Raw genomic sequence first — 12,370 nt, forward strand, 5'->3', positions numbered from 1 at the left:
GGTTTTTAGAGGGCGAGGAGAGAGAAAGAGAAGTGGAATTTGGAGAAGAAAGGTATGGAGATGGGAGTTTAATAATGGGAGGTGTTCATCTTGTAATTGGTGGTTTTGGGGTCCATTCATTTCCAATCCAACATCGACAACCTTACCTAATTATTCACGAAACCAAACTATTTTTCGGAGTTTTTAAAAATATTGTTGTAGAGATGAAGTTATGAGTAGTTCTTATCCTAGCTAGGTTTGACCTATCTATTAAGTATCAATCATAGTTTAGGGTAGGGCTCAATTTTCATGTATTTGACTTATCTATCAAATTATCAATAAAAAGGTTAGATATTTAATAACCCTTTTGTCATCGATGCGTTCTTATCGAGTTCCGATGCGATCCATCTCCCCATGACTTCTCCTGCATTCGTCACGATGTCTTTTTCGCACCACATATCGTTGTCTGCCCTATAGTTCTAAAACGCGTTTACTAGAGAGAGATTTTCACACTTTTTATAAGAAATGTTTCGTTTCTCTCTCCAACCGATGTAGGATCTCACAATTCACTCTCATTGAGGGCCAGCGTATGCCTAGCTCTAATACCAACTGTAACAATTTGAGACCCTTACTAGTAGATATTGTTTGTTTTAGCTGGTTATGTATCGTCAGCTTCATGATTTTAAAATGTGTTTGATAGGTTCTTATTCAACCGATGTGGAATCTTACAATGTCTGTACGTGCAATGTGAGGTAGGTCAATTTGAAGTTTGAAAGAAAATTCCAAAAGAAAGTGGAAAGAAGGGTAGGGCATAGTGTTTATGAAAAGGACTTGACCACAAACACAAAAATTAAAATGGGAATGTGAGTGCTACTCCACTATACCTTCTTATATTGCTCTCAACTTTCACTTAATTATGTTCTTTCCATTTTATAAAAGTGAGATTTTTTCCTCTCACGACCCCTACAATCCACCTTTTTTGGAGTCTAACGTCTTCGTTGGCACATCGCTTAGTGTATAACTCTGTCCAAGTCTAGCTTTAGTACCATTTGTAACAGCTCAAGTCCATCGTTAGTAGATATTGTCCACTTTAGCCCGTTACGTATCATCGTTAGCCTCACGGTTTGAGTCTAATAACACAAGGCACCCTTATAAAGGATATTTCGTTCCCCAAACGTATGAGAATTATTAAACAAAATAAAAAGTTAGATTAAGGTCAACGTTATTTTACTTGTTAATGTTGTAATATGGGATTAAGCTATTAAACCTACCGACACATTATAATTTAATATAGACTATGAAAAAGTATTTCAATAATTGCTATTAATTTTCTTATGGCATTGGCTTGGAGTGGTATGCCACTATTTTTATCATTTAAATATTCCCCCGCTCTTTTTCCGCTTTAATTTAGAATATAAATATAATGAGGGGACTTGAGGGACTCGAGTCGTCATGTTGTATAGGTCGTACCAAGACTTGATACACGGGTGAGCCAATGAGAAGCCACAAGTAATTAGGTCATGTCAACATCGAGTCGTCATTCTTATGCTTCACCTGTCATACTCTAACTACATGAAACAAGACAATTTTATTGGATTCCCTCCTACTTAAATCGGTATGGCCCGATCATGTATAGGTCATACCAACGCCTGATACAAGGGTAAACCAATAAGGAATAACTTTTTCTTCTCTGTTTAGGAAGGAAGCTGCCATATTAGCATAATTTCGTTTGCAAAGAATTCTCGATGTGAAAACTGAAAGACGGGAGAGTGGATTTGTAGAGATGATATTGTTGGATAATGAAAGTTCCACGTCGACTAATTTAGGAAATGATCATGTGTTTACAATCAAAGAATACTATCTCAATTGTGGTTTTTTAATCATGGGTTTATGCTCAAAGTGGATACCATTGTGGAGAGTCGTGTTCATCTGACTGATATCATTGAGAAAAGAAACATTTTTTTTCATTTCAGAACGTGCAAAGATGATATTTCTAGAAATGTTTGTAATAAAAAATTTTGAAACATTGTTCGCTCTCCTATGTCTTCTTTAGCTGTATTTCCACCATCTACGTCTTTTGGGATGGATAAGTACCAACTAAGCCATTACGATCTTAACTTAATATCAACTTAGAAGTGTTTTGCTAAGTTGAGGTGCAACTATTTATTATAGAATCGTCAATAACGTGGCTATCACTATTATGTGTGTAAAGATTAACTCTTTCTATAGTTATCGTATTCCAAAGAACTTGTTTCATAACAGCTCGATGTTCTATCTGATCTTCCAAGGTATTGGTTTTCTTTACCATCATTTGATACGAAAATCAACCTAAATTAATTTTAACTCGTCACAAAATTATAATTAAAAATATTCAAACTTTTATAAACTTTTATAAGATATGTATAAAGGGACTTTTTCATATATAAATAAAGGGAAATAGACATATTTTTCATGATTAAAAAAAAAAAAACAATATATTCTTAGTGCTTGACATTTAGAAAGGTGTAAAATTGTCTTATTTGTATGAATAGGAACAATAGAACATGTTTGGTCCCAAATTTAATATAACTTTTCTTTATTTTTATTATTTATTTATCTTTTTTCTTCATTTATTCATGTTCCTTTGATAATATTTTTATTTTAAACGACATATTCTTACACTCAAACGACAACGACTCATGCCTAACATTCTGAATCTAGATTCGACACCTGATGACTCTAACATTTTCCTACATCCCATTTATAAATTGTCTTATTTATTCGTATAAATAGTGACTTTCAATTCTTTTAGACATTTCCTAGTCATTCTATTCGTAATAGTTGCTCTCATTCGGATATAGTCGCAATTCATTCATGTACCCGTCCTTTACTCGGTGTCACATGCTCATTAGTTTTCGGCATGATTCGTCCTCGACCCATATCTTACTAGGAGAGGTACTGCTCTAATATCATTCGTAACACTCCATGTCCTGGATTCGAATTAAGATTATGAATCTGAATTTGGTACCTGATGACTCCGACATTCTCTATGACATGGTTACATTACTTACTCCTCACTTCTAAGAGTGAAGACCATTATAAAATGATCAATGATCAAATTATATTTGTTTGATAGTTACGTTTGATCCGCTATCGTGAAACGACCATTCTATTTAAGAGTTGGTTTGGATGTCTTACACTTGAAGGGCAATGTGCTAATGATGAGCCATAATGAGTTCCAAAAGAAACAACGTACGTACTCCAACATATTAACTTTCTACTCGAGTTACTTGGCTAGCTATGCCACGAGCGTAAACGTAATTGTGTTTCTCTATGAATACTTTAAATCGTTTAAATCTCGAACATAATAAAATTTTATCTAATTAGGGTTTTTGAATATATCCCAAAACCGAAACACGTAAGAAACTAAATCATACGATACAACGTTTAAGATAATAATCGATGTTTGTTTAAGAACATAGACAACAATACAATCTCACACCAATATCATACATAACATGCAACCAAACAAAGCCAACACTTTTATTGCCACGTGGCAAGATGCCACGTATGAAGAGGTTCCACGTGGCTTCCAAATCATAAAAATCCCACACATAATATACCATATTTTCCATTTCTTTCACTCTGTCTTCTCCTCCGACACTTCCTTCTTCTCATCTTCTTCCTTGCCCTCCTCTTCTACCGGAGCTTCCGCTTCCGGTGCCGATGACTCGTCCGAACCGTCGTTTTCTTCTTTGGCAACCTCCGCAATTGATAATGATTCTAACTCCTCCGCCGCCCCCTCCTCATCCGACAGGATCACAACCTCCTCCTCCTCCTCCTCCTCCTTGGCAGCTACTTCAACTTCAACACTCTCTTCTTCCTCCGCCTTCTCTTCCGGTGCCGCCGCTTCCTCGTTAACTACGGCCGTTTCTTCTGGGAGAGCTGTGGTCGGAGGTACAGGCTGCAAGTTAACCAAAGAGTATTAACAAAACATTTACCTACATACATATACATACATATATATACATATACATATATACATACATATACATATATATATATTATTGATATTGTACCTCAACGGCGGCCATGGAAATGCTTGTTTTGAAGAAAGGAGGGTGTCGCAAAGAAGACTGAAAATGTATGTGAGATTTTATGGAGCTGCGAGTTGGTTTATATAGAAACATCCAACTCGAGTTTATTTATAAAATAATAACTTTTTTTATGAACAAAAAACGTTCGGTAGGTTACGTATTGCCATCAATTTCACGACTTTAAACCGTGATAACTAGGGATAAGTTTTCACACTCTTATAAGTAATGTTTCGTTTTCTTCGCCAATTAATTTGGGATCTCACCATCCACCCTCTTTGTGAGCCCAATGTCCACCGACCATTGTCTGGCTCTGATACCATTTGTAACAGCATGTTTTGACGCGTTACGTATCGTTATCAGCCTCACAGTTTTATAACGTGTTTATTAGGGAGAGGTTTCCACACCCTTATAAGGGATGCTTTGGGACCTCTCGGTTTGCTAGCTTATAAAATTTGTTTCTCAAATTGCTTTCAGAGCGTTTTCCAAAACTTTCTCCAACCCTATTTTCTACCATACGTCATTTGTGTCAGTGGCGACCCAAGTAATATCTTTTTCTTTGGCAATGTGTGCCAAAGCACCGTGCTTTGTGCTGTCGGGCTTTAGACACGATCAATGATGAATTTCTTGTTCGAGTTTTTAATTTTATTTAATTTTAATTTTATAATATTCAAGAAAATTATTTAATTATTGATGTATAATATAAGGTTTTGAAGAGGCTACTAATTTAATGTGATGATCCATCCATGACTAGGCTAGCTTGTTCATATAATTTATTCTATTAATATTTAATTAATCAATCAATTAATATAATGTTGAAATATTAAGTTTATAATAACTTATTATCATTATTATTAATTTTATCATTCTTGTCAACTTAATAAAGTTGGCTTTTTGGAGTTGAAAATAAAAAATAAAATAAAAAATCATATAAAATTGAAATAATGGATATGGCCTTTGATTTTTTTTTTTTTTAATTTAAATAAAGGAATTATAATTATTGGGGTTTTGAAATATAATAAATTTAGACATTTTCAACCAATTATTTTTTAAAAAATTGGGAAAATAGAGCATAAAATAAAATATATTTAAAATAATAAATAATTAATTAACATTATTGTGGATTCCCATGAGTATGTCTCTTAGGGAAGGTTTCGTGCCCTCCATGTCCATAATTTGAATGATGATTCGGAATTCGTATTTGATACTGGATAGTCCCGACATTCCCTTGCAACATGGTCATTCTACAGACCAGCACGAGTCTTTCCAACATGTTTTTTTCTAACATGTTTTGTCCTCGTTTACGTGCACCTAAGAAAAATTTCTCAAAGATCACCCAACATAGAATTGCTTCAAGAAAAACACGCTTAACCTTGGAGTTCCCGTGAATGAGCTACCAAAAGAAATGTGCACCTTGCTCGTATAGGTAGTAACTTTCATTTCTTTTAAGTTTTTCTTAGTCATTTTATTCTCATGATTGCTCTTATTCCCTTTTATGATACTAAACCAAGAAAATCAAGCAACCTCGGAACCAGTCATACTTGATTTGACTAGGTTAGAGAAGATAATGTGTAACGGCCTAGATCCGCCGCTAGCAGATATTGTTATCTTTAGGCTTTCCCTTTCGGGCTATCCCTCAAGGCTTTAAAACGCGTCTACTAGGGGAAGGTTTCCACACCCTAATAAATGTTGGTTTGTTCTCCTCCCCAACCAACGTGGGACATCACATAATGTTTGTGTATACATCATACGTATAGTCATGTTCTTGCTTCCACTTCAACATATTCATGTTCAACACGAGTTCTTCCAGCATTTTTTATCCTCATTCACATGAACTTTTCGAAAATTTTCAAGAAATTACCCAACACAGAATTACTCCAACAAAAGCAGACTTAACTATGAAGTTCTACGATTGAGCCACCAAAAAGAAAGGTTCATCTTGTTGATATAGGCAGTACCTTTCATTACTTTTAAGTTTTTCTTAGTCATTCTATCCTTAAAATCGCTCTTATATATCATTCATTTACTCAAATATAACAAATGTCAAGCCAAAAAATTGATAAATATCATGACAGTTTGAATAAGTGTCTCCGTAAAAGATAAAGTTTAATTTAATTTATGTATGTTACAGTCACGAGAAACACGAGTAATAAAACAAACTAAGAAATAATAAATAAATGAGCTCAAATGGTCAAATAACATAATCATAATATCAACAAAGGTATCCACTAATAATGCTCACACCAACATGTTCCTCGTATGTCTTAGGCGACCATCCTTTTGTTAGTGGATCTGCAATCATACGGTCGGTTTGATCCACTTTGCTTCAAAACTTCTTCATAAATCCTTTTGTTAGTGGGCTACTCACACTCATCGGGCTTTTGTTTGAATTGGGTTTTGCCCAATTCAAACATAAAGCCCACGTTATGTTCTTAACTTGTTCAAGTTTTGGGCTTGATAGCCGAATCAGCCCCATAATCAACTATGGTTCAAATTTCAAAACACTTTAATTAAACTAATCATTCATTTGAAACTTAATTTTGTTGTGTTTAAGCTGTATTGTTTGACCATTTCAAAGAAGGGACTGAGGAAGAAGCTTCTGCGACTTTGATTCTGAGCGGAAAGTGGGAAAATCGGTACGCTTTCAGTTCAAAAAAATGCCCCGCAATTCTCTGCGCTAATTCCCATATGAATTTTTCAAACCCCACAATCGATTTCTGTCTCTTTCGAGCATTTCGGATCACCACTGGACTTTTTCTCTGAAAACCAGAGCTAAATTCAAACCCCATTGCCTATTTTCCTCTCTGTTTAAGGTTTTTGTGATTGTGTTTCACTTTTTCCTTTCTGGGTTTTGTATTTTGTTTACTCCCCGTTGATCTAAACGGGAAAGGAAAGAGACCCACTTCAGATTTTGCCTCATTCTTTCAATTTCTTTACTGGGTTTTCTCATATGGAAATGTTGAGTGATTTGAGCTTCGTTATGTTCTGATTTTGTCGGGTGTTTTTGTCGATTTTGTTCTGTTTCTTTGTCTTAGTGTTACCCTTAATGTCTTTGGCTGTTGAGGCTGCTTCAAATTCCAAGAACATGGGGTTCGATGAGAACCGTGAAGAGGGAGATACATTGGATAACCATGGGAATGAGAATGAAGCTGAGAAGATTAGTAGCCAAATGAATGAAGCTTCTCTTTATGCAACGGAGGATGAAACTGATGATGAAGGAAGCAAAATCGAGTTGGGCCCTCAACGCACATTGAAAGAAGAGCTCGAGAAAGATAAGGTTGTTCTTGTTCTTGTTCTTGTTCTGACATTCAAGATTGTCTGTCTGTTTGTCAGTTCATAAGTTCTGTTTCTGTTCTTTTGTGTCGTGTAAGTTCAGGATGATGAGAGTTTGAGGAGGTGGAAGGAGCAGCTTCTTGGCTCTGTGGATTTAGAAAATGCTGGAGGTAATTAGAATTGTTCTGAAATGCTTCTAGCTTTGTTGTGCTATGCTATCTTTGCTTTTGGTTTTGTATATCAGTTCCATTTCTGTGTGTGTTTTGTAGAAACTCTTGAACCAGATGTGAAGATTTTAAGTCTGTCAATAGTGTCTCCAGAGAGACCAGACTTGGTTCTTCCGATACCCGACGACGGGAACCCGAAAGGGTTATGGTTTACTCTGAAAGAAGGCAGTCGTTACAACCTGAAATTCTCCTTCCAAGTGGCTAACAACATTGTTGCTGGCCTCAAATACACCAACACTGTTTGGAAAACTGGTGTCAAAGGTATCTATCTGTGTCTAATTTTCGCTATTCGTTTCTAAAAGCACGAGTATCGATTACCGATCGATGATTATGACTGACCTTGGTGACTTGTATGTTTCAGTTGACAGCTCCAAGGAGATGCTTGGAACTTTCAGTCCCCAGGTTGAGTCCTACACTCATGTCATGCCTGAGGAGACCACTCCCTCCGGTATGTTCGCCCGTGGATCATACACAGCAAGATCTAAGGTCAGTATGTGTATGCAATTCACATAACAATGCCTAGGGCCCTTTACTTTACTTTACATAACCTTCTCAAGCATGGCTCGAACGATGGGATCGTTCGAAGAAACATTGATAATACATAGGACACTATCTGGTTTTAAGAGCACAAGCTATAGGCTAGTAACATGATGTTGCCTTTGTCTGCATAGTCGAATGAGTTCATATTTATCTACGCCCTCGAATTAGAAGTCGATATTCGGTTCCCGATTTCCATCCGAACGGGATTGTAATCAAAATCCTTGCTTTCCAGGCCCTTTTCCCAGTTAGCATGCAACTGTGTATTCATTGAGTTTCCTTTTTGACTTCTTTGCAATTATAGCTACAATGTTGGCCCATTGAGTCCATTATTGGAGTCCTGTTGTGCTGTTCATTATGTTCTAAGGGACATGGGCCATGTTCTTCTGTACAATATTTGCTTTACAAAATGTGTACTTTATTTTGAATGTGCTCTGAATTTCCCTCCTCTTCTCAGTCAAAATCAGCACCCAATAAAGGTCTTTTCTTCCATGACTGTTCTTTTGACAAACCTACTTCTCTCAAACCTTCCTTGTTTCCTTTCGACGAATACCCTTTTCGTCATGTGATGATGTCTTTGAAATCGTTACAAATGACAGATTTATTCAATCGATTTCAACGATTTATAGCTTCAAAGCAAAAGGAAAGTTTTTCCCCCATCTTCAAGGAAGGTAACTTTTTTCTTCGGTTTTCGGTCTCTGATAAAGGGTTAAATACATTAATTTCCGTGCTCCAAACCCAACTTTTACATTCTCGTGAGACCGTAGATGTTCTTCTTTGGGTTTTCTCTTTTGGGCTGTTTCCACACCTTTATAAAGAATACTTTGTTTTCCTCCCCCAACCGATGTGGGATCTCACAATCCACCCTCTTTTGGCGCCGAACGTCCTCACTATTTCCTCCCCAACCGATGTGGGATCTCACAATCCACCCTCTTTTAGGGCCCAACGTCCTCACTATTTCCTCCCCAACTGACGTGGGATCTCACAATCCACCCTCTTTCGGGGCCCAACGTCCTCACTATTTTCTCCCCAACAGATGTGGGATCTCACAATCCACCCTCGTTCAGGGCCCAACGTCCTCACTATTTTCTCCCCAACAGATGTGGGATCTCACAATCCACCCTCTTTCGGGGCCCAACATCCTCACTATTTCCTCCCCAACTGACGTGGGATCTCACAATCCACCCTCTTTCGGGGCCCAACGTCCTCACTATTTTCTCCCCAACAGATGTGGGATCTCACAATCCACCCTCGTTCAGGGCCCAACGTCCTCACTATTTTCTCCCCAACAGATGTGGGATCTCACAATCCACCCTCGTTCAGGGCCCAACGTCCTCACTATTTTCTCCCCAACAGATGTGGGATCTCACAATCCACCCTCGTTCAGGGCCCAACGTCCTCACTATTTTCTCCCCAACAGATGTGGGATCTCACAATCCACCCTCGTTCAGGGCCCAACGTCCTCACTATTTTCTCCCCAACAGATGTGGGATCTCACAATCCACCCTCGTTCAGGGCCCAACGTCCTCACTATTTCCTCCCCAACAGATGTGGGATCTCACAATCCACCCTCGTTCAGGGCCCAACGTCCTCACTATTTTCTCCCCAACAGATGTGGGATCTCACAATCCACCCTCGTTCAGGGCCCAACGTCCTCACTATTTCCTCCCCAACCGATGTGGGATCTCACAATCCACCCTCTTTCGGGGCCCAACATCCTCACTATTTCCTCCCCAACTGACGTGGCATCTCACAATCCACCCTCGTTCAGGGTCCAACGTCCTCACTATTTCCTCCCCAATCGATGTGGGATCTCACAATCCACTCTCTTTCGGGGTCCAATGTCTTCACTATTTCCTCCCCAACCGACGTGGGATCTCACAATCCACCCTCTTTCAGGGCCCAACGTCCTCACTAATACTCCGTTCCCTTTTCCAACCAATGTGAGATCCCCCAATCCACCCCCCTTGTGTCTACCTCTTCCAGGGCCCAGCATCCTTGTTGGCACACCACCTTGTGCCCACCTCCTTTTGGGCTTAGCCTCCTTCCTAGCACATCGTCCGCTGTCTGGGTCTAATACCATTTGTAACATGAACCTTAAATCTTAAGCTAAATTGAATCGGATATGAATATTTTGGGAGAATGTAATGTGTTTTTGGTGGACGTAACTGTATGTTTGTAATTGAAGTGAAGTGTGCTTGCAGTTTGTTGATGATGATAACAAGTGTTACTTGGAAATAAACTACACATTCGACATCAGAAAGGAGTGGGGTGCTACTTAAGTGAGTGATTGGGGTATTAGGAGGCAGTGCTGTGGGAGCTGGAGTTGTTAAGCAGCCAATTTTTAGTGAATTAATTGCTCTTTAAATTACATGTAATTATAATTAAGGCCAACAAGTATTATGTTAATTACTAGGTTGTTCTTTTACAAGTTTTCAATGTATTCAGACTTTGGAGAATATGAATGAATGCAACAAACAACATTCTTTGTTTCTTGCCTTTTAATAAACCTTGTGTTTCTTTTGTTGAATCGTGGTGGAAATAAGTTTGATTTGACTAACCATCTGATCGAGATTTTGTGATACTCGAGTAAAGGAGGAATACATGAATGAATCGAGATGATATCTGAATGAGAGTATTATGAAGAAAAGATGACTAAGAAAGACTAAAGTTACTACCTGGACCAATAAAATATACATCTTTTTTTGGTGGCTCAATCATCGAAATTTCATAGTTAAGTGTGTTTTACTTTGAACAATTTTATGTTAGGTGACCTCTTAAGAAATTTACGGTGATGCATGTTAATGAGGACAAAATATGTTGGAATTACTTGTATTGGTTTGTGGAAATAGTTTTCACTCTTAAGAAGCGAGAAGTAGGTAAAGTGATCATGTTGGTGGAGATGCAGAAGAATGTTGGGACACCAACACCAATCTGAATTCTGAATCTTAGACTAATAGGTGTCCAATTTGTCTTAGACTGAATCCTAGATGACACATGGGACACCCAGGTGCCTAATCTGAATTCTGAATCTTAGACTAACAGGTGCCCAATCTATCCTTGACTGAATCCTAGATGACACACAGGTGTCCCATTTGACACAGGTGTCCAATCTGAATCCTACATAGATGACACAGAGGTCCAATCTGTCTTAGACTGAATCCTAGATGACACACAGGTGTCCAATCTGAATTCTTCTCACAGGTGTCCCATCTGACTGATAGGTATCCAATCTGAATTCTTGTCATAGGTGTCCCGACACACAGGTATCCAATCTAAATTCTTGTCACAGGTGTCCCATCTGACGAAAGGTATCCAATCTGAATTCTTGTCACAGGTGTCCCATCTGATTGATAGGTATCCAATCTGAATTCTTGTCACAGGTGTCCCATCTGACTCGTATCCAATCTGGATTCTTGTCACAAGGTGTCGCATCTAAATTCTGAATCCTAAACTGAATCCTAGGCGAGTAGTTGATAGGGTAATTTGATATAGAATCGCTTAAAAAATAAATAAATAAAAAGTCAATATTTGAGATACAATTGTATGGGAAAAAGAAATATTAAATTGTTGGTGGGTGTTTTTCTTTTCTTAAAGTTTTAAAATTGTTATATTTTACAATATTTTGTCATAAAGAAAAATAATAAAATAAAATTGACAGAAAATTAGTGACATAAATGAGATTAAATTTTGCATTAATTTTGTCAGCTCAAAACCAGCAAATCTCTTTGGTTTTGACATTGCCACCACATTTTTTTATAAAAAAAATTATTTATTCATTTCTCTTTAAAATAATAATAATTGACCCCCAATTCCCAATGTACTCTTTTTAATATTTAATTATTTATATCACTAAAACATCAATTTACTCTTTTAAACTAAAAAATCAATTTATACCCTCAAATTTTAAAATGCATCTACATCCCCGCTCACAATTTCTTTAGGGGTCAGTGTCCTCACCGCTCACAATCCTTTTCTTTAGGGGTCAGTGTCCTCATTGACACACTGCCCTATGTCATGTTTTGATATCATTTATAACAGTCCAAACCTACTGTTAATCCACGCTTTAAAACACGTCTTGTAGGGAGAGGTTTTTACACTCTTATAAGAAACACGTCTTGTAGGGAGAGGTTTTTACACTCTTATAAGAAATGTTTCGTTTTCCTTTCCAACGAATATGAGATCTCACAATCCGCCGTTAGTTCTGATACTATTTATAACAACTCAAACCCCCTCACTCTCAATAATCCTCAACAATCCTCCCCCCCCCCCCCCCCCCCC

At 37.7% G+C, this 12,370-nt stretch overlaps 2 protein-coding genes across 4 annotated transcripts; one reads left to right on the forward strand and one right to left on the reverse strand.

Annotated features, from left to right (window-relative positions):
• Positions 1-3,408: 3,408 nt before the first annotated feature.
• Positions 3,409-4,102, reverse strand: LOC111792536 (neurofilament medium polypeptide-like). Its single transcript, XM_023674053.1, has 2 exons — positions 4,038-4,102; positions 3,409-3,922 (listed from the first exon to the last, which is right to left on the reverse strand). The coding sequence occupies exons 1-2, from the start codon at positions 4,050-4,052 to the stop codon at positions 3,599-3,601; spliced, it is 339 nt and encodes a 112-aa protein (XP_023529821.1). The 5' UTR covers positions 4,053-4,102; the 3' UTR covers positions 3,409-3,598.
• A 2,497-nt stretch (positions 4,103-6,599) lies between these two features.
• Positions 6,600-10,594, forward strand: LOC111792503 (rho GDP-dissociation inhibitor 1-like). Of its 3 annotated transcripts, XM_023674016.1 has the most exons (7): positions 6,600-6,688; positions 7,088-7,329; positions 7,429-7,495; positions 7,595-7,813; positions 7,914-8,038; positions 8,689-8,760; positions 10,294-10,371. In XM_023674016.1, the coding sequence occupies exons 2-6, from the start codon at positions 7,099-7,101 to the stop codon at positions 8,716-8,718; spliced, it is 672 nt and encodes a 223-aa protein (XP_023529784.1). In that variant the 5' UTR covers positions 6,600-6,688; positions 7,088-7,098; the 3' UTR covers positions 8,719-8,760; positions 10,294-10,371. The 3 variants fall into 3 exon arrangements, with proteins under 3 accessions (XP_023529784.1, XP_023529782.1, XP_023529783.1); XM_023674014.1 differs by lacking the exon at positions 8,689-8,760 and having other exon boundaries at positions 10,294-10,594; XM_023674015.1 differs by lacking the exons at positions 6,600-6,688; positions 8,689-8,760 and adding an exon at positions 6,697-6,865 and having other exon boundaries at positions 10,294-10,594.
• Positions 10,595-12,370: the final 1,776 nt, after the last annotated feature.

The sequence above is a fragment of the Cucurbita pepo genome, chromosome LG04 (genome assembly GCF_002806865.2).
Source record: "Cucurbita pepo subsp. pepo cultivar mu-cu-16 chromosome LG04, ASM280686v2, whole genome shotgun sequence".
Lineage (NCBI taxonomy): Eukaryota > Viridiplantae > Streptophyta > Magnoliopsida > Cucurbitales > Cucurbitaceae > Cucurbita > Cucurbita pepo.

Coding starts and splice junctions, on each gene's coding strand:
- LOC111792503 (XM_023674014.1), top strand. CDS start 7,099: ATGTCTTTGGCTGTTGAGGCTGCTTCAAATTCCAAGAACATGGGGTTC. Junction 7,330..7,428: donor AAGAGCTCGAGAAAGATAAG/GTTGTTCTTGTT, acceptor GTGTAAGTTCAG/GATGATGAGAGTTTGAGGAG. Junction 7,496..7,594: donor GGATTTAGAAAATGCTGGAG/GTAATTAGAATT, acceptor TGTGTTTTGTAG/AAACTCTTGAACCAGATGTG.